Source organism: Strix uralensis, chromosome 1, assembly GCF_047716275.1.
Source record: "Strix uralensis isolate ZFMK-TIS-50842 chromosome 1, bStrUra1, whole genome shotgun sequence".
NCBI lineage: Eukaryota > Metazoa > Chordata > Aves > Strigiformes > Strigidae > Strix > Strix uralensis.
Window position 1 is genome coordinate 80,351,638 of NC_133972.1, and position 22,609 is coordinate 80,374,246.

The window sequence follows — 22,609 nt, forward strand, 5'->3', positions numbered from 1 at the left end:
AAGAAATGTCAGTTAAGCCCTTTAGTGGAAACTTTCAATAGTGTGCAATGACTAAGGCACACAAAAATACTGAAAATTAAACAGCTGTGACCTGAGCTCCTACTGACATACTGTCCTGGTTTAGCTAGGACAGGGTTAAGTTTCCCCAGCAGTGGGGGGGAAGCTCTAGCCGGGTTATTCATATACCATGCTGACATCACATCCGGGCGATATTTAGCACGGGAAGAATCGGTGATCGCGTGGGTTTGTGCAGCCGTTCCTCTCACTGCTGTATCGGTACATACCTTGCTCTGTTCATTGTTATTACTGTTACTGTTACTGTTATTGTCGTTGTTTGCTGTGTTGCTGTTGCACTGCTGTATTAAACCTCTCCTTATCTCAGCCCCAGGGCTTTGTATTTCACTCCCTTTGTGGGGGAGGGGCAGCGGCCGCGTGGTCTCAGACCCCGGCAGGGACTAAACCACTACACATACCTGTGCTCTTCCCTCCCTCCACAATGAGACAAAACAGCTAATAGTCAATTCCATATCTTAAGTGAAATTCCTTATTACACAAATATATATTGAATGCATTTCATTACAAATTACAGACTGCAAAAAGGCAACGCAGAAATCATTCTTAAATATTCTCAAATGCGTCTCCTGCTTTTAAATACATCCATTTTTCAAGGGATATATTTTTCAAGAGAAAAAACACTACCTTTGTCTCCTGAGAGAATATTCTTCTTCCAATACCTTGAAAATGTTGCCAATTAGTTTTCTTTGTTACAAGACATACTGTAAATAACTGACAGATGAAAGAGACAGAGACTTTTAAATACCTATAAAATCCTCACTGGAGTCAAGATTACCACTATCTCTTCTGCCTCCTTTTTTCCACCAATATCTGCAACTTGGTTATCTGTATTCTTCTACAGAGGTATATGCCATCAAGAATTTTACTGCTATGGAGTTTTATGTGAGTAAAAATTAATTTGTTTAGAAATTATATATTAGCAGTATTTATGTGTAGTGGTGGTATACTTTCTTAGTTCTCACTGATTAACTACACCATTTGGACATAATAAAACCACAGAGAACTCATCCTGCCTTAAAAAGAGAAGGGAGTAATTCTTTTGCAGTCAGTTATTAAATGCCAAGAATGGGACGCATTCAGACTTGGTAACAGTACAAAGGACAACAGAGGAAGTTTAAGTAATTAAGTATTAATAATTTCCATGATAGTAATCCAAAACACCATAAAACAACTCGACAACATGAGGGGTGATAAACGTGGTATATGCTGCACTCCTGAAACAGCAGAACCTCCTGAACTTCAGCACTGCTTCTCATACAGAGAAAGTCACTTATAGGTGGCATTGCCATGTATCAGTGGTCTCTGTGAGATGAAGATGCACACCGCAATACACTGAAAGAAAGCATAAAGCTATAGGTATATGCTTTAATTCTACAGTGTAAGGCAGAAAGGCTCAACTGCAGCCACCAGAAGTGCTGGATCCTCCTGGTGGGCCAACCGGGAAGCCCAGCCCTCTGGAAGTGCCTGTGGTAGACAAAGAAGATATCCTTCAACTCAGAAGGCATCATTATCAATTCACGATTGCCTGTCTCCTCCAGGGAAAAGGCAGAAGAAAACACAGCAACACCTTACGTACCAGATTCAACACACATGCTACCTAATGGGCTACATTTAACCATCTGCAAAATACTCAACATGCCCAAATACCCAAGTTTCAGACTCCTCATATGGCACAGTAAAAAATTAAATTTGAGAAACAAACCCAGCCCACCCAATACTAAGAAAACCAAATGGCTTAGATGGGTCATGCCAGAGGAGGCAGCTAACATGAATCTCTCAGTTCATCTATAAACTAAAAGTCTTCAACTTTATCTGCTATCTCCCAGTAGTACTGTGATTCCCACCATCTCCTTCCACTCTTGAGGAGAACTGGGGAAATTCATGACTCACCATAGATCTCCAGATGCCCTCCTTAGTAATACCCTAGACATCATGCTGTAGTTTAAAAGAATAATCTAAATATTAATATAAAATAATAAATGTAATGAATATTTCGAACTAGGGAGTTATTTCAGGGTTTAAATATGTATGCAATCAACATTTAAATCAAATTAGCCTTTCCTATGTTTCCACACTAAGTAGAGGTGGGGGTATTGTAAATTTTGTGTCACATCAATTTTCTGCCACACCAAGCTCTAAAGAGATCAGTTTCACATATTTGCTACCATCTTGAACCAAAATATCACCAGAGATCCACATCTCAGACCTAGGTGTGATGTGAACTTGATCTCAACTCTAACTCACCTGCAGTATCGCACCTTAGTCTGTCTCTATTATAGAAATAATGAAAGTCTGTGAACAGACAGAGCCTTTACCAGGAATATGTATATTTCAACAGCCAATCAAGAAAAGAAAGACAGAAACAAATTTCTCTATAGATTTTACTTCAGAATCAATAAGTCTCATGGACTTCAGTATGGATAAAGAAAAGAAAACGTAGATGTTTGCAGCAGAGACTCCACTGCAGTTCAACACCTCCCAGTTAGAAAATGTATGATCACGCGTGTACAAAGATGTCATCTCTAGTTTGAACTGCACAGTCTTCATTTATCTGTCACAGGCTCTGACAAAGTGTTTAAGGAAAATATTAGAAGGCTCCTAAGGAAGGAACTACATTTCCCTGCCTCAGGCATACCAGTTCTCTGAGGTTGATAGGAATGGGGCTGAAATATTAATGAGTAAGCCATTTGTCAAGAAAATTATTCAAGAAACCTTGGCAGTCACACAGAGAGACTAACAATAAGATAACAAGCTATGGCAGTACAAACCAGGTGGTTAAAAGAGAAAAGGGAAAAGGGGAAGGAAAAAAAAAAATCACTTTAATTTGCTTGTCCACACTCATAAGCTTTGGAAGAAAACAATAAAGAAATTAATGGAAATATTTAAAGATAAAAATTAATGAGACTTAGAATTAGTAATAACAGGTACTAACTTCTAAAAGGGACTATGAGCTCCTCTAAAAATCTACAATTCAAGTTTTCAAGTCTTCATTACTCCAAGAAATTACTTCTAGTGATACTCTTTGCAGATAAACTAGCTTACCATGTAGTATGTGAGCTAAAAGGTGCTGTCATGACAGAAGCCACTTAATTATTGAAAACTCACATAAGCAAATGTAAAAAGAAAAAAAAAATCCCACAAGGGACAGGTGCACAAAAATGAAAAAATACACTCCTCTTGAGGTTTCCTCACAAATCGCAATGAAGAAAGACAAAGAGAAAATTGTAACCACTGTGTCAAATCACGTATTAAAATCTATACTCCCCACAAAGACCTAAGAACTAAATCAGTTCCAGGAGCTTCCAAGTATTATTTCTCCATAAGAGGAACTTGCAAAAGAAAATGATTAAGAAAAGATTCAGTCAGACTCCATGTCCTACCATTTATTCCCACATTGTAAATTTATTCATAAATTTTGATATAATTTTAATATAAGTATGTTTTTAGGGCCAGGAATACTGTAATTTTATACAGTACTCTTTATATAATAAATTTGAAGGCTTAGTTTTTAAAGGGACATTGCTAATTTTTAGTGTAAGCAAATTTGAAAAGCATGCAAAGCATTATCGTCTATTAAAAAGTAATCTAAAACTTTCATTAAAATAGAAGGTGGTCCTATTGTCAAATAAAGCAAGTTATTAATGTATGTTGATTTACCAAAACATAGTCACCTTGCTAAATGTCAAACATGTCCGACAATAAGATCCATGGGTTTGATCACCACTGACACCCATTGGACACACATACATAACAGTGTTGTGCAGCAGCGCTTAGACTTTCATTAAGCAGCACTCTGCCATTACATAGTGTATCTCTATATAGGATCTCAAACTGCTTTTCAGCCATTAACCAATTAAGCTCTACAATACCCCATGGGAAAAGTACTGCATTATTTATACCCATTAGTGCGGCAGCTCCCAATTCAAAAGTGTTATACTTCAAGATCTTGTCTTTCACTTATTTTTTCTTCCCAAATTGTTTTGATTATATTGCCATTTTTCTCCATGTTCAGAATTTTTTTCATTGTTTGCAATATCATTTTATCAACAATTTAACAAGTATAATGGCTACTGTGAATAGAAGCAAAACGTTTCAAAAGCAGCTTGCCAAAAATCGCCTATTAGGAATCATGCCAAACAGTTCAGAAATACTGAACGATTACCACTGAAACAACCTTCTCCCTGAATGTGCAGATTTTTAAGGCTCAAACCTACATTCCTTGAGCAAGAAGCACAGAGTCATTGCTGTGTTTGTATTGTGTCTCAAACTTCATAGGCTTTAACATCATTATAATTTAATCATGTACTTAGTATGATCAGGAGAGATCAAATGGAGAGGTAGAAGACATTTAGGGGATATGGGAAGGTAAACAGATGAAGCATTGTTGAGGCAAACAGGGATATGAAAGAAGAAAGGAACAAACTGAGTGAAGCAGCATGGGACAGACCATTGCCACTGTATCTGCTCCACAGCAGGGCTGGCCTGCAAACCAGCACAGCATTCACAAATCGTCTTCTTTTAACTAGGATTTCAGCTCTGATCACCACGTTTACCAGAACCAAAAATAGCATTTACTTTGATGAGGAAATTTTGTTTGTTAGGGCCTCTTTTGGGGAAGTTTCACTTTATACCTAACCCCACTGCTGCTCTTATCTCAGATTATGCAGAATGAGCCATGCCAGCCTGCCAGTCCAACCAGGAAAAGAACATTACATGGTGGGTTATCTCTCCTGTATCAGTTGTGAGAACTGACAGAATCATCTGAGATTCAAATAAACACAATACATACTGAGATCCAAGGCAGGTAATAAAGATAATAATCTTTTAATCATATTTACCAGTGAAAACCTAGCCAAAAGCAACAACAGCACGTCATCAGCCTTAGGACTTGGTTCTGCTGAGGCCAAAGCACGTGGGTGCTGGCCTGGCCCAGCAGTCAGCATTTGCTAAAGAGTTTTGCAGACCGAGGCCGAAGAGCTCAGCAGAGCTCACACAAAGCCTATGACAACCTCAGAGTAAATGAAAAAGAAAGCAAATCACGTGTCACGAAACAGCAAAGAGGGTGCCTTCCTACACCACACGTTACTACCATGGTAGCAGCCCCTGAAGCCACGCAGACCATGTGAAATATGAAGATACAGCATCTAGAAAGGAAAATTGTCATGTCTGGTGCCACGAGCATAGGCAATCAGGAAGAAGTGTGAGGTCAGTAGTGACAGATACTGCATATTAGTGCTAAATAATTCTAAATTATAATCTTTACCACAACCAGAGGGAAGAGTAAAAGCGAATCTACGGTAGGATTAAAAAGCATTATAGGATGCTTTGAAACCAAATCCTTACCGAATGGAGGAGCAGGAGATGCAGGTCTTGTGGTATGCAGGAAGGTAGGAAATGATGACTTGCTGAGGCCAGAATCAACTACATGGGATGTAAGAAGGTCACAATGACTTAACTTTAAAGTAAAAGACATGGCCACAATCCCTCTCCCTTAACTTCGTAAGAGCCAATGGACTATTGCTGTAAGGAACCGCTGCTATCAAAGGTGAGTAAGGGCAATCAGGTCTCAGTAAAGGAAAATATAACCAGCATCTACACAACATCAAACTGGGACAGCCACAGATTTATAATGCGTACTAAATTTTTTTTCAGTATGAACCCTTCACATTAAATTCCCGTAGTTCCAGGGACCACCACCCAGATCTATTAAATAAAAATGATAGTTTAGACTTTTTTTATTCTCTACACCTAATTTCAAGGTTACAATTTCCCAAGTATAGGCTATAATGTAACCAATATAGTGACTGATTTTGATTTTATTTTTGGTTTTTTCTTTGTAGTTATTACTTTATTGGGTCTTTAAAAAAAAGAATTAATTTCATTTTCATGCTGCTACTCTATGTATACTCAAAGAAAAAAAGAATTACAGGAAATCTGTCCAGCTAGATATAACGAAATTTGGCCTAGCATGGCACATCACCTCATTTTGTAGACAACACTGAAATATGAATATGGACTCTACTTTCGAGGCTGAGTAGACAAAATCATATTCATCATGTCTGATGAATCTGATTTATCTACAAATGTAATGAATACCCAAATGTGAACTGGCAATTTATTCAAAGACATGTAAGCAAAACTACGAAGATTTATATGCATAATTGTAAACATCCAACTTCTGTAGGTATAAAATAATTTCATATTCGTAAATTACAACTGAACATTTCCAGTTGTTTACATGTTCCTACCCCCACCCCTCCTCCAGCCTCACCAAGAGGTGTGCTCAGCTGGATGATGTTGCAGGAGTCTGCTCTGTTCTTACCTCATACTGCATGAGAGCCCAAATATATCGAAGACTGTTTTGGGGTCTGTTCTCAGCTAAGCCAGACTGAACACCATTCACTGCTTTAAAAAAGTTACTCGCATCAAGCTAAAAACATTTCAGTGAATAACATAAGAGCTGAAAATCATTCCCTAAATTACCAGATCCTTCATCATTCAAACTAAATTATTAGGCATTGGGTTTTTTTTGTTGTTTGGTAGTTGATTGGAGTTTGGGGTGGGGCAGGTGGGTGTTGGTGTTTGGGATTTGGGGTTTTTTTTGATAAGTTATTTTCTTTCACCCCACCATGAAAAGCTGCATACCCAATTGCTGCCTTTGACATTTATTTACACATGGTAGAACAATTGTTGGGAAATATTTCTATAAAATTCATCAGGTAACTAAGCGAAGCATGAAAAGTCTCAGGATGAAATTTTTTGAACTCTTAAAGTTAACACTGCTATCCCGAACCTTGACGGCATTTAATTTTCTGACATTCCAATACACACATTGGCATCTGGGCTGAAAACTCTCCTTTTCCAATTCTTCTTTCTGTCATCTGCTGGGAGGCAGAGCAGAATAATTAGATTGACTCAAGCACTTGCTGATTGCTTCCAGTGTGTAGTTTATTCCTTCACACCAGAGCGGAGTCTTGCTAAATAAGGATCAATAGACTAGATAGGAATGTTTAAATTTTCTTCAGCAAAGCTGAAGAGCAATGCCATGAAAAATAAACCTTTTTTAAGGCAAGTTATTTGAAAAAAAATGTTAAGTGAATTTACTGCATAGCAAAGTTTACAAAAGAGATGTGAAGAATAGAATTTAAGCAGAATGAAACTGAAGTCTCCCTGTTCAGTTCTCATTTGCTTCTTACTATAGAGCTACCAAGAAACACAGCTCAAAGGAAAAGAAAGCAATCAAGGCATGATGTTAACATTTCAACATCAGTTACAGAAGAATTACATCCAGTGAAGGGGACTTCAATCACAGAGTATTGCAAAATCACACACAAAATACACCATTACAATCAGCACCTCTGTTCATAATTACAGGAAAAGATCAAATACTGTATACAAGCAGACAGAAAGAATAAAAAATAATAAAAAATTACAACCTCTTGCTTCCAGGCTGATGCTATCTAATTAAGACAGAAGCAGGTGAAAGGTAGTTTCCTGCATTATCATTGCTAGTGTAGACCTGTTGTGGGTATTCAGTCTTCTTTAGCACTACATGAATTTAAAATAAAATAACTATAAAGCACTCAACAAGACTTTGTTTCCTTGAAGTCTTAAAGCCAGCTTCTTCTCTCAACAAAGTAGCAAACTAGGGAAAGCTCTTTTACTGTCTCTTCTCTTTTACACTTTCAAATGTCTTCTCTGTTCTAATGTTTATTTTCATACCATATGGAATAGGTAAGGCAAAATAATAGAATCATAGAATACCAGGTTGGAAGGGACTTCAAGGATCATCTGGTCCAACCTTTCTCGACAAAGGCATTGTCTAGTCAAGATGGCCCAGCACCTTGTCCAGCTGAATCTTAAAATTGCCCAATGTTGGGGAATCCACCACTTCCCTGGGGAGATTATTCCAATGGCTGATTGTTGTAATTGTGACAAATTTTCCTCATGTTCAACTGGAATCTCCCCAAGAGTAACATGTGCCCATTAGCCATTGTCTTTTCCATATGACTCCTTGTAAAAAGGGAGTCTTCATCTTCTTTATAGCCACCCTTTAAATACCAGAACATGGTGGTAAGGTCTCCCCTAAACCTTCTCTTCTCAAGGCTGAACAAACCCAGCTCTCTCAGCCTTTCCTCATATAGCAGGCTTCCCAGTCCTTTGATCATCTTTGTGCCCCCTCCTCTGCACCCTCTCCAGGCTGTCCACATCTTTTTTGAACAGCAGGAACGAAAACTGAACACAGTGTTCCAGGTGTGGCCTGACAAGAGCTGAGTAGAGTAGGATAATGACTTCATCTCTGCTGGTGATGCCCTTGTTGATGCAACCCAGCATTCTGCTGGCTTTCTTTGCCACAGCATCACACTGTTCACTCATATTATTGAGCTTGTTGTCCACCAGGACCCCCAGGTCCCTTACCACAAAGCTGCTCCCCAGGCAGGTAGATCCCAGTCTGTGCTGCACTCCTGGATTATGTTTTCCCAGGTGCAAGACCTTACACTTGTCCTTGCTGAACTTCATAAGGTTCCTCTTAGCCCATGCTTCCAGCCTATCCAGGTCTTCCTGCGGGGCGGCTCTCCCTTCCAAAGTGTCCACTTCCCCACTCAGTTTGGTATCATCAGCAAACTTCATCAGGGTACACTTGATCCCATCATCCAGATCACTTATGAAGATATTAAACAGCATTGGGCCCAATATCAATCCCTAGGGGACCCCACTTGTGACAGGCTGACAGTTTGAAAAGGAGCTATTTACCATCACCCTCTGGGTGCAGCCTGTCAGCCAGTTCCACACCCACCGCACAGACCCCTTGTCTAGATTGTAATGCATCAGTTTCTCTAGGAGGAGGCTGTGGGAAGCCGTACTGAAACCCTTGGAGAAATCCAGGTAGACAATGTCCACTGCTTGCCCCACACCAACTGAGCAGGTTACTTTCTCGTAGAAGGCAATCAGGTTTGTCAAGCACGATTTGCCCTTGGTGAATCCGTGCTGGCTTTTCCCAATCACATACTTCATCTGACTTGTGATAGCCCCCAGGAGGATTCATTCCATAACTTTCCCAGGGATTAAAGTAAGACTGATGGGCCTATAATTTCCTGGATCCTCCATTAAGTCCTTCTTGTAGATAGGGGCAACATTAGCCTTCTTCCAGTCTTCTGGGACATCCCCCAGTTTCCACAACTTCTCGAAGATTATGGAGAGTGGCCTCGCAGTGACATCAGCCAGCTCTCTTAATACCCTCGGGTGGACAATGTCAGGCCCCATTGACTTGAGAGGTCAAGCTCCTGTAATAGTTCATATACGAACTCTTCCTTCACTGATGGTGGGTCTGTGTTTGCATCAACCTGGATTTTTGTCCTCAAGGCCTGGAGTGCAACAGTGCTGGTAAAGACAGAGGTCAAGGAAGTGTTGCGAACCTCTGCCTTTCCAGCATTGTTGGGGACTAATTTACCTCTCCTGTTTAACAGCGGGGCAAATATTTTCCTTGTGTTTCTGCTTGTTTACGTACCTGAAGAACCCTTTTTTGTAGTTTTTGACATCTCTGGCCGATTTAAACTCGAGCTGAGCTTTTGGTTTTCTAACCGCATCTCTGCAGGCCCTGGCAATGTCCTTGTAGCTCTTAATGGAATTCATCTGCTCTTCCATCTCTGGTACACTTCTCTCTTGGTTTTGAGCAAACTCAGAATTTTTCATCAGAAAAAAAAAAAAAATAGAGCTAAATTTTAATGGTCTTTTAACCTGCTGTACTTTTTGTTGCACTTTTGCTAAGTTTGCTGTAAGTTGAGAAATAAACAATAGAAAGATACCTCCTGGTGTACCCGAAGATGACATACACTCACACTTAAGGCTGAAATTTGCCACTTTGCAGAGGGCTAGCACCCAACTCATTGCCAGGTAAGCCTTATAAAGATAATTATAAAAACATGTACAGTTCTGATGCTTGAATCCTACACTAAATGTACTTCACACAGCAGGAATTTGTCATTTAAAGTCGGAATTCAAATCTGTTTATTGAGAACTTTAGAACATGGCCTTCTGACATGCTAGATACACTCAAAAATATATTGTGTAAGTAACATTACATCTCTGTATGGATGTCCTGCATTCAGCTCTTCAAATAATCACCATGTTAATCTCCATCCTAATGGCATCCACACTTTCTTCAGTTTAAGTTCCACAGCATCAAATTTATTGCAGTCAGTACATCTGTCATGCTAACTTCTACCAGCTCTCTCAAAAATCACAGGTTTATTATTAGCAACCTGTGGGCAATTAGTGTAATTATCAGCAGACTTGGATTAATCTTAATAAGTGTTTGTTTCAATTCCACAGACAAACAAGACATGACCAGTAAAACACCACAGTAAGAATATTGATGACTTTACATCTAGCTATAGTCATGCTGCTGTGTTTGGCCCTCTCTCTCCATACACGCAAAAAACTACATTGAGTTCTATGTATTTTTCAGTATATCACAAAATGCCTTCATGACATACAATTTAGCTCATGCCATATTTCCTTCTATAGATACAAATATTGAATAAATTAAAAGAGTATATTCCACAATGACACAAAGTATATAACAGTAAAGAAGGTAAAAATGTAAGTTCTGAATGCAAAAGACTATTCATTGATATTTGAAAGCATACTTTCATACTTGTCTCTTCTCTAGCAACTGTGATTTGCATTGTTACAAGCAGCCAGTCATTACAGGACTCCAACCTGAGAAAACACAGGCCTACCAAAGGTACAAAAACAGCCACAGAATACCCTGACCTCTCCATCCAACTATCGACAAACATGTAGTTATTAATGTGCAAACAAGCACCCCCACCTTTTTTTTTATTTTTGGGCTATGAGATCATTTCTCAACAATAAAGTCCTACTTTGCACATAGAAAAAAAACAGTCATATTTCTCATGCATCATCGCATCATTAAAAATTTCAACTTTTATTCTATCTCACTGAGAAACGGTGGGGAAAAGATCGCACAGGTCAGAAAACAGGAGATTCCTCATTCCCCTTTTACGCTTTCCAGCTTGTATTAGCAAAGAAAAGGCAGATGACTCCCTCATGGATGCTTTCTTATAAGCGGGTATTTTCTACAGGAGATTACTAGTGAATGAAGGCAAAATTTTTTGATTACATGGCCCCCCGAAAATTGTTAATACCTTACTAGCAAAACCAAAAAGATGTACTGAGTGGGTTTTTGCAAGGATCTGAACTTGGTCTAGTTTCAAGGAGTGTTTTCATTAGCAACCTACGTAAGTGAACAGAGGACACGCTTAAATCTGTCACTCATCAAAAGACAACACTGCAGACATGGTGGCTAACAGGGCTGGAACTCAAAATTATTCTGTCAAACTAGAGAAGTGGTCAGAAAAATAACAGAACAATTCAGGGGCAAGTGCAAGTTTCCGTACTTTGGCAGAGAGTCAGCTGCATACCTACAGCACAGCAAGTAAGTAGCCAGATGGCAGCTTCTTCAGAAGAGGATCAGGGGTTATAATAGACCATGAGCTGAATATAAGTTCAAAATGTGTTGGTTTTTTTTTTAAAAAAGAAACCATCATACAGAAATATAAACAGGACTATATACCCCATAAAATAGGAAGCACTGCTGTCCTGTTTAGCAGGAAGGAATAAAAAAGTCAATTTTTTGGCATAACATTTATAAAAAATGTGAAGCAGTTGGAAAGAGTCCAAAGATAGCAACAGAAACTACCACAAGTCTCAAAGGAAGAACTATGTAGAAAGACTGAATATCCTAAGACTATTTAGACTAGACAGGAAAAAATTTAAAGGCATTTTCATCTTCAGATCTGAAAGGAAGTTGCACACCCTATGGAATAACCTTGTCTCCACTGTACCCTAGCTAGGACAAGCAGCAACGTACCTACCAAAACCAAAGTTAGAAAAACTTGTATCAGTTATTAGGAGAAGTCTTTCTATAAATAGTGACATATTGTAAAAGAGGGCTTGTGTGGTTTTATTATTTCATGCAGATTTCTGAACAGCTGTGCTAAAAAAAACAGGTATAAAATTCAGCCTGCTTTTGGGGCCAAAGAACAGACTAATCAGTATCTCAAGGTCTCTCCAGTTTTGTTTTGGTTTATGTTATAATTCCTGTGATCATTATTACAAATTTTTTAATGAAACACATAATAGGGGGTTATCCCTTAGAGGTCTATTCAAGTCTTTCTTTCCGTAACAGTCTTAATGGTGCTTATGGCTGTATGCCAGCTATATTGCTGAAAGCTTAGCAGGTAATGTATTTGCTTATAGGCACTGTCATATTTTATCCATCTCAGCATCTATTTAGTAAGTGCTTTAACATTCTAGAGTATGGCAGGTGCTATATAAAACACAGCATTATTTTCCATATTTTATTCCCCTCATTGGCATTCCTACTCTCAGATTAACTGGCAAGAGTACAAATATTCATAGCAATTTTAAGAAAGAAATTCTGAGTGCTCACTGACAGCTACAGTTAGCTGTGTACTATCAGTAAACAAAACAATGTTCCTTTCCTATTATAAAATTTCCCAGCATTTTTTGTACAGAAGGAAATACGACAGTAGACAAACTGCAGTGATCATTCAGACACCTCCTGTTAATTGTATGCTGCAACAATGGTACCTGATTTACTCAAAATGTCTTATGGTTGCGTTTCAATTAGTCCCTTCCTCTTGTTCCATGGCATAGGATAGGGAGAAAAATCCATTTGGATTAGGTTTTTTCCATTTATAATTTCATCCTACTTGTGTTTAAGATTTCTAGATGGTCTAGATACAAACTCCCACTGAAATTAATGGAAAGACACCAGAAATGTCTGTGGAAATTATATTGAGCTGACAAACTGTATTTACTCCACTCTTCAAACTGCAATCGTACATAATATTGCAATTTTTTAAAATTTTTTTAAGCATTCCTTCATACAGAAGTCATCATTTCCATCACTTACATTCTTGAGTAGATTCTACTGCTTTCTCTTTGATCTCTCTTTTTAAAGAATAAGGAGACTGAAACTGAATACAATATTCAAGATTCAATATTTCAACTGGTATCACCGAAACATACAATGACCTTTCCAAAGCTATCTCCTCTGTACATCCCAACATTTTTCTTTTCTTTACTTACATTTCATCTTGGCTGCACTCTTGACTACAGTGAGATTAAGCATTAAGCCCAATATGAACCTGTATGATGCCTGTGACTTTACTGCTTGAAGGACTTGAAAATAAAATATTTCTCCTTTCTTAAAGCAACAAGTTTTTAATCTGTGGTTTGCTACTCCAACACCCCTAAGCAGATTGAAACAGAAGTGCAAGGAGCATATTTGAACTTTATTCACAAGGCTTTCACTACAGGCTTTCATTATAGGCTTTCACAAGGCCCATCGCTATAAAATATAAACAACAGTGACTCCAAACTAGCTACATCTGATGTGCATACCCCAGCAGTTCAGAAATGATGCTTCACTGTCAATGCTGTTATTTCATGGCAAAAGAAGAAGGTAATACAGGTGAACACTGGCAAAAGCAGAGGAAAAAAAAAATGTACTTGTTTTTCCTCTGTCCTGTGGTATCTAGCAAAATCTATTTTTAATGATATGTCACTGGAGTAACAGCTGCCTCCTATTGAAAAACGCTCATAACTACGGAAAAGTCATTCAAGATGTCAGATACATAGCATGTACGAATGCATTTAATGTTTTTATGCGTTTCAAAAACATACAAAGAAAGTCATCTGATGACACCTTTTAAGCAGGACAACTGAAAAACCTAAAAATGCAATTCTGAAACTCAAATTCTTCTCACTGCATTGCACACCATAGAGCGTTCCTCCCAGTGACAAGGATATTTCAGAGTGCACTTCTATATTACCACAGAATCTACTACATTAGGAGTAAAATTACTAATTTGGCAACTCAGCAATAGGGGTCAAGAGGGTCACGACACGATAAAGAATAGGATATCATATTTGTTTCCCTGAAACAGGCTGTTTCAAGTAGACCCATCCTGTTACAAAACAAGGTGGAGGTCAATAACATTTCAAGGCTGTTTGAATGAGTCTGACATACCTATCAGCTCTCAACAAAGAGCATCTTAGAGCATGGCAATACCCAGTAATTATAGAAAGAACACAACAGTAGGAAAACTAAGTTTAATTGTGAAAAGAAACAGCCTGGTCTTTTTATAAAGCAGCTTGAAATCACCTTTAATTTTTTTCCCTCTAATAAACAAACCAAACACAGAAGATATTTTAAAATGTCCATCATGTAAAATCCCACATGATTACTTAATGCATTTTGAAGGACAGAGAACTTCAAGACAGACCTGATGATGAAATACATAGATGTTAGCACACATAACCCTTCCCTGAATGAAGCCAATTAAGTGAAAACTAAAAGCGCAATCAACATCCCATCAAAAGCATTTCCAATATGTCTCCCAAAATGTCTTTGTTCTTTTTCCTGGTAGACTTCCCATTGATCTTTCCATCAGAAACAAATATAAGATAAAGGGTATCCCTCACAAACACTTTCAGAATAGAAAACAATCCCTTTCTCTCCTCCCCTCTATCAGTTCTACTAAGTAGAATAATCTCTTTTTAAATTGCATATACAAATGATAGAAAAAGACAAGCAGACTGCTTCTTGACTGCTAAAGCAAATTCCTTTCATATTCTTGTTTCTTATAATATCCTGTCATCCATCTTTGTCAGGCAGGTTCCCAATATGGTCAGGGAAGAAGTGCAATAAAACAAACACACAAACAAAAAATCTCCCTCTCCAAAAAAGATTTCATTTGAAGTCATTGTTCTCAGTGGCAAGTCTACTTCAGCCAGAATAAATGCATTCTGTGTTGCTCTGCCTCTAGCAAGTGTAAGACTCAAGCACTGGTCTCCAAGGGAGATGTTAAATTTTGAGTAATCCTGAACACAAATTGTGGTTTTAATGCTTTTTCAGGACAGCACGTTCACTTGGGATAAAAAAAAAAAAAAAAAAAAAAAACACAAACAAAAAAAACCATAGAAATTGCCGATAGTCAATTCAAAGATATCAGCAGCAAGGTGTCATCCAGGTCCCACAAGATAGCACACCACAAAAGACTGTGGATATCCTGTGTTATCCTGTGTAGAAAAACCAGATACAATTTTCTTGTAAAGAAAGGACAGGAAATTGTGCACAGCATGCTAACCTCAGCCTTAGCACAGCGGAGATGTGCTGTCTTCAGAAATCTGACAGTCCAGTGAAGTTCTCCACCTAATGTAACAAGTAAAAATCAGAACTGTGTTTCTCCCTGACCTTACAGATCTAATGTCAGTTTGGTAGTCCTGAGGTGAGTCTCATCACTTCCACTTCTGTCCCTGAGAAAAGTGGTTACTCACAGGTATGTAATGTCTAGTCCGTCAAAAGAAAACTCTGAACAGGAATTAGGGGGTATTTAGGTTGGAGGAACATGTTCCAGACCATGCTTAATCCTGCTCTGAGTAACCCCTACACTAGTTTTTTAATTTTTAAACTTTACTAACGCTCAACTGGCTTAAATTACACCAAATAAGTAATCCAAGAAACCTATTTTAAAACTGAGGCAGAAAAAATACAAGAACTGACAATGCTCTTGATATTTTTAAAATTATTTCCCACCCAAACACAGATCTGATGTGAATGTGGGGCGTCTCCATAAGGTAATTTCAGGCAAGACCTCCTATTTGTGTCATGTGAGTTGCTTGAAAGTTCTATTCATCCACCTTTCTGGAACATCTTTATTCTACAGAGTATATATGCTATGACTCTTGGAAACCAATTAAACCTGTCATATTTCAAAATCCTCTTAGATGTTCAAACCACTTCACATAAAGTTTATCCCACATAGTTATAAATAAATTAATCATATTTCATATTATGGAAATATCCTGACCAGCAGCCACTCCTCTCTTTAAAAAGAAAAAAACCAAAAAACAAAAAAACAAAAAAACACCACACCACACAAAAATTAAGGCTTTCCTCTTCCAGAATTATTCTGACTTTTGGAGCAGGACAGGCAACGTTACATTATAAATCATGAACCTGTTTTAAAAATCTCAATTTTTTCATATGGGAAAAGGTGGATTATCACCTTTCATCTGCTACAGAGCACATATTATTTCCTATGAAGTTTCAAGGTACTAAATCTTAGGAGCCCTTTGTTTAGATATGAATTTTAGTATAATAATTCTTACAGGCTTCTTATATGTGTATTAAAGTATCTTCCTTTCTTGACTATATGCAGCAATGAAATAACTAAAGAGTAGATTTACAGATGAGGGAAATGAAAACTACCTGCAATAAAAATGTAAACCCCTCTAAACTGTTAGTAAATAAACTTCTTTTCTGTAAAAGATTTTTGGTGTACTGTATATAAAATGCAGTGGTGAGTGTACAGCATAAAAATTTTACTGTCATGATCTTAAGATTACCACTTGTGACTTGCAAGCAACAACAGTTGTCATACCAATTCAAACTACTGTACAGAAGTGATGGTTAAACTTTTATACCTTACAACATAAGCCATTACTGTTCAGCTGGCTAAAATCTTAAATGTCTTACTTCCATTGATTATACAATTAATAAAAGCACACAGACTTGGGATATTTGCATTAAAATTTAATGCTGCGCTGCCCCATATACATAATGCTGGGGCGTTTGTTCACGGGTCATACGGGGTCTCAAATCTCCCTGAATTTCCATTTGATAATCAGCCATTCCTCTCCTCTCCTGCCAAGTCTGTCTTGGCATCAGCTTAGACCCTGCTTGATTTTTCACTCTTTCCAATAAAATCATAAACTCACTCAGCTCTGCTCAGCATCTCAATGCACAAGGCCCTTACCTGGGCTTGCAGAGGGTACCAACACAGGGTAAAAATTAAGCTAATTATGTACTTGAGAAAAATGAGGCTTTAGCAGTATAATTTGCAAACTTACTGAAACCCCAAAGAACTTAAGAGTTGCCCCAAAGTCTTATCATCTCACAGTCTTTCAACTGTATTTTAATTACTGGATTTTGGATTAGACTCATGCTTGATTCCACTCGAATTCGAGTGCAAGCACAAACTTGAAGCTAGCCAAGTGCTGTTTGATCCACCACATTTCATTGAATCCTTTTCTGGAGCTGTAAGCATGTGCATACAGTCATTCACACCCTCAAATGCCATGTTGCATAACAACTTAAACCATATGATTTGGTTGCAATACAGGAGTTTCAATAGCAAAGGTGAAGGGGACAACAATCCACTGATTTTAACCTAAAATAGATTTTCCTCACAATTTTAAGTATATCTGAAACTCTTAATTTTCTCTGCACATTAGGATGCTACTAACTTGCAAAATAGTTGTCCATGCTTGAAGTACCTAAAATAGGGTTTGCAGGAAGTGGGAAGAGCTGTTTTCATCTGCTAATACCAATCAATGACTACAGCAATCTAAAGTGAAAAAGACTTTTAGCAGATCTCCTGAAGCATTTCCCCTTTTAAAGGCAGACTCTATGGAGCAATGGATAACACCAGGTGAAACATACCACTTTGTGGAATGAATCTAATGAGGCACAGCAATTTTTCTCTTTTGAAACAAGAAATAATCTTGCCAAATTTTTGGCCTGAAGTGATATACAGATCTTTTTTTTTTTTTTTTTTTGACCTCTGCCTGGTGAATTCCTGTAAAAATTGCATAACAATTCAATCGTTCAGAGTTTGATGAAAATCCTTCTTTTGTCAATTCTTAAAGTAAATTTCAGCACAATAAGGACAAGAATCTGGAGGAAAAGAAGAGAAAGTGATCAGGCTTCATGTGACAAAACAGTCACATGTGCCTTCTCCTCCTCTTATATCTCCTCCTTTATTTGTGTAAAAGAACTGCACAGAGCAGCCACGCTGACTTTAGCAGGACTACTGAGACTGAAAAGATCTGGCCCCCAGAAGATCTACTGACAGATGATGAAGCAGCAGTAGTGTTGCAGAATAATATAAATTTACATTAAAACTGAATAACAACTTGTTCAATAAAAATGTTCATTTCCTTTTTCAAGCACTTGTTGAAAACTGCCAGAGCAGAGTTTAGAACAGTCTTTTACCATCTGAATGGCATCTGTTCATTTAATCAGCTCAGTTCTTCCTGCACGTCAGATTTGGCCACACCAGTATCATCAGTATTGAACACATCTGTACAAGACATATCTGTTTTAAAGCATATCTGTTAATGGCTTAATAAAAGTACTCAGCAAAGCCAAAGGCTTTTTGCTTGTAGAGGAAGGTCCTACATAATGTTGTAAGCCACACATCCAGAAATTTCTAAGAATCACTTCCCAAAGCAAGTCCTGGTTCCCCTCAGGATCTCCATCATTCAAACGTATGCAAGCATGGATGCCAACTGGTATGTTCCTACACACACAGAGTCATTCAGAAGTAATCTCAAAAGAATAATGATTTTACTGAGTTTGGGATTTTTTTTTTTTTCCTGACAAAAAAAAAACCCTTTGGCAAAAATCTCCAATTCAAAAAATTATAGACTTCACAGGTTTGGGTAAAGGAGGATTTCCACTTTCCACAAAAGTGGAAAGCTTAGTAACTGCAGAATGGTCTTTCCCTAGAAAGCACCTAATGACTCACTGGCCGTTTCATTCAATTGAGTAAAAGCACTAAGTAACAAAGGTGAAAAATATTTTTTTGTTTTAACATTGAAGTTGAAATGTTCAGAGTACACATTGGAGAAATGTATTTTCAAACCATGGCAAGCTACTTCAAAGCAGAAGATAAACACCGCCAAGGTAACAAAAAACTTCTACTTACATATATGTAACTGCTTTGCCCAGAGCTGGAAGATGCTGCGGGCACCACCACCACTGCAAAAAAAAATGTTGTGAAACCCAATAATTTAAGATATCCTTGATGAACCAGACTCCCTAAACATAAGCATGGTTTAGCAAATGCTATTGCATACTGCTATTAAATTGATTTAAAGGTTACAGGGCTCCCATAGCAAACCCCAAATACCACAGATTTTGCTCTTCAAGTATCTTAATTTAATATGCAAGTAAAATTCACCAGAATACAGAAATCAGATTTTTTTTTTTTTGGTTAGTAACATAAGTATGGTCGCAGCTATCTCTTAGAAGCCACTTTAGTACGTGAGCTGTCAGCATTTACATTAACTATTACATATTATATTAACCTTTCAGACACTGCACATTGAGGTAGATTTATAGAGTTATACATTTATACTTTATTCCATTATTCTTTATTTGCCCCTATGCATCCTAGACCTAATTCATTGTCAGAATAAGGCAGTAAAACAGCACTGAAGGCAATCATGTTGCAACAGTCATAGCAACCATTTGCTTCATTCATTACCGATTCCTTCTGACAGCCAGATCACCTTGGGGTTTGACTGCACGCGATGCGCCCCAGGAAACAGATCCAGTGCACTGGTCCGAATTTCAGATGGCATGAAATCTGAGATAGCTTGTGTTTTCTGCTGATGTAATGAGAAGAGACGATTGTGCAGCCGTTTTTCCTGCCATTTGTCCAGGCAGCTTGGGGGATGAGCCCCTCAGATCTGAAAGGAGAGACCTGCTGGCCCAGGCATCACAGAACCAAATAATATAAAGGCGTCTCCTTACTTGAGAACAGCAGACAAGGTGGAATTAAAATACAAATTTGTCTGAGGCACGTTAAGAAATTTATTTTCCTTCCTTCACTTAGAGCAAATTATTATTATTGGAATGGAGGAAGGCTGGATCAAAGTCTGGGTTGAAGCTTGAACTATATTCTGAACTCGGCACATACATACACAGTCCTCATCTCATACAACCAAATAGAAAGGAGCAAAACCAAGAAACAGATGTTTCATGGAAAGTTTCTTCATATTTTTTCTTCTGTGAAAATGAGTAAGATCCAAAAAAACTGTATGCACTCAACTCAAATCCATCAATAAAGTGAAGTTGTATAAAGAACAAAGCTGGGGAACACTAACTTTCTGCATAGTAAAACAAGCATCTGCTAACATCTGAGAATACTTAATTATTGTAATAAACCATAGATCAGAGTAACTGTCTAAAAAAACATGGAAGAAAATATAAACACATTTTTGCCACTTCAAAAATCATATGTCACTATATTCCATGAATAACTTTTCCAGAAGAAAATTGTAACAGGCTTGTCAGACCAAAACCACCTGCACCTTTCCTTCTCAAGATGATATCCATTAATTATAAAAACTAGAAGACCATGATACCCAGAAACAATCTGCTTCAGCCAATAAAAATATTGCCACTGTTTAGTCTATTCCACTAGTTTTAAATGTGGAATATGTTCTGGGGGAAAAGTGTATAATGTCAGGTTTCTGTATTTTTAATTGAATTCAAAATTCCATCCAAATGCAACTGTACATGTCCCAAATCAAAATTAATCATTAGCTGGTAAGCAGGAAATGTACCAATCATTATTTTATAAAATAAGTATGTGTAAATATTAAGAAACTACCTATATTTGTGTTAGGTTGTATAATTGCTTAAAAATGCAAAATCAATGCTTACTTTAGCACAAAGGACTAACACTATTTACAAAACAACTTATTTCACTTTTTGCCAGCCAGTGAGAACCAAGCATTTTCAAGGAAAACAACATAAAATGTACAAAAGCTTCCCTAGTCCTTTAAAGAATCTGTTTTTAACTAGGATTTAAATCAATTCAGCTTGACCGATGTCCTGGCTTGCTCCCACCAATCTGCAAGCTTTCCCTTCCATGACCAGACTGGATGTTGCTAAGTTTCATAGTGATGAGTAGTAGGGAGCTGCTAGCTCACATAAATTATTTCTCATGTTCATCAAAGGAATGCCTTTATGAATGCCTTCCTTAACAATCTCCTCATGATGCTCTCAGGAAAACTGATTATTCTCTAAAGATGGTAGTCCGGAATAGAGTTCCCACTCTCAATTAACCTGGGCTGGTTCCAGCTAATGAAGTGGAAGGGAGGAAAAGAAAAATTAACAAGATACATTACACTGCTTTTAGCATATGACCTTATTTATATTCAGTACAAATTTAACCTGCTTCCAACTGTAAGGTGAAGATTTGATCAACATATAGTAAAGTTAAATCCAGTGAACAGTACTACTTTATTTGCAGTGTTTAAATTAAAAGTGTCTTTACAAAAACAACAAGCAAGTTACATCAAGGAAAGGCAACTGCAATCTAAAGGTCTTCTCTAGACAAGTTTAGCTGAAAGCAGAGATGGGAGAAAATATGTCAGTCCTGTCTTCGAGAAGGTTGAGGAGGATCTGGGGAACTACAGGCCAGTCAGCCTCACCTTAGTTCCTGGGGAGGTGGCGGAGCAACTAATCCTGGAAATAACTTCCAAAACATGCCAAGGTGATTAGGAGCCATGAACATGGATTTATGAAGGGGAAATCATGTCTGATCCACCTGTTAGCCTTCTATGAAAAGACTACTGGCTTGGCAGTGGATGTGTTCATCTTTAGTAAGGCTTTGACACCATCTCCCATAACATCTTCACAAACAAACTGATGAAGTACAGACTAGATAAGTGGACAGTGAGGTGGACTGAAACCTGGCTGAACTCTCAAGCTCAAAAGATTGTTCTCAGCTGCAAAAAGTCCAGCTGGAGGCTGTTCACCAGCAGTGTGCCCCTGGGGTCAATACAGGTCAAATACTGTTTAACATCTCCATTCATGACCTAGATGATGGGATAGAGTGCATCCTCAGTAAATTCACAGATGATACAAAACCGGGAAGAGTGGTTCATAAACCAGATAATGTGCTGCCATTCAGCAGGACCAGGACAGACTGGAAAAATGGGCTGACAGGAAAGTCATCAAGTTCAACAAAGAGAAGAGCCAAATACTGCTCCTGGGGAGGAACAATCCCATGCACTAGTATATGCTGGGGCCTGACCAGCAGGAAACCAGTTTTGCAGAAAAGTACCCGACAGTCCAGATGGATAACAAGTTGACCACGAGCCAGTCACATGCGACAAAAGGCCAACAGCATCCCGGGCTGCATCAGGAAGACGGTTGCCAGCAGGTCAAGGGAAATGATCCTTCCCCTCTGCTCAGTACTAGTAAAGCCACACCTAGAGTGCTGTGTCCAGTTCCAGGCTTCTCAGTGAAGCCCAGGAAAGGACCACAAAGATGATAAAGGGATCACAGCATCACTGCACTGTCCTATGAAAATATGGGAATAATAATGCAATAATCAGGTTTCAATCTCTTTTGGTTCCCACTATTTCCTCTAATGCATGGTTAATATTAAGCCTATGCAACAATCATATATTTCATATACTCCACAGAAAGCAAAGCAGCATGTCCCCACCACACAAAAATAATTAAAAGACATGATGCCATATGTTTTGTGTCCTGCAGAATGTTTTAAAATATTTTTGGATTTTCAAGAGGAAGAATGACTACTAAACTTTTGTCCTTCCAGTACTTTTAAAAATAATTTAAGATTTTTGTTTTCAAAGAAAACAGAGAAAATGA

At 38.0% G+C, this 22,609-nt stretch overlaps 1 protein-coding gene across 7 annotated transcripts in view; it reads right to left on the bottom strand.

Moving 5' to 3' along the window:
• The window catches only part of FARS2 (phenylalanyl-tRNA synthetase 2, mitochondrial), a 255,190-nt gene that overhangs the window by 201,800 nt on the left and 30,781 nt on the right, over nt 1-22,609 (bottom strand). Inside the window, exons 7-10 of one of the 7 annotated variants that reach the window (XM_074872532.1) lie at nt 22,056-22,294; nt 19,464-19,668; nt 18,903-18,955; nt 5,419-5,496 (exon numbers count right to left, since the gene is read on the bottom strand). The exons of 4 other annotated variants lie outside the window; for them this stretch is intronic. In XM_074872532.1, the coding sequence (XP_074728633.1) occupies nt 5,419-5,496; nt 18,903-18,955; nt 19,464-19,560 (228 nt within the window). In that variant the 5' untranslated portion in view covers nt 19,561-19,668; nt 22,056-22,294. Of the gene's footprint in view, nt 1-5,418; nt 5,497-9,583; nt 9,604-18,902; nt 18,956-19,463; nt 19,669-22,055; nt 22,295-22,609 lie in introns of those variants that run through there. 2 more of the 7 variants (XM_074872580.1, XM_074872572.1) reach the window with 2 other exon arrangements.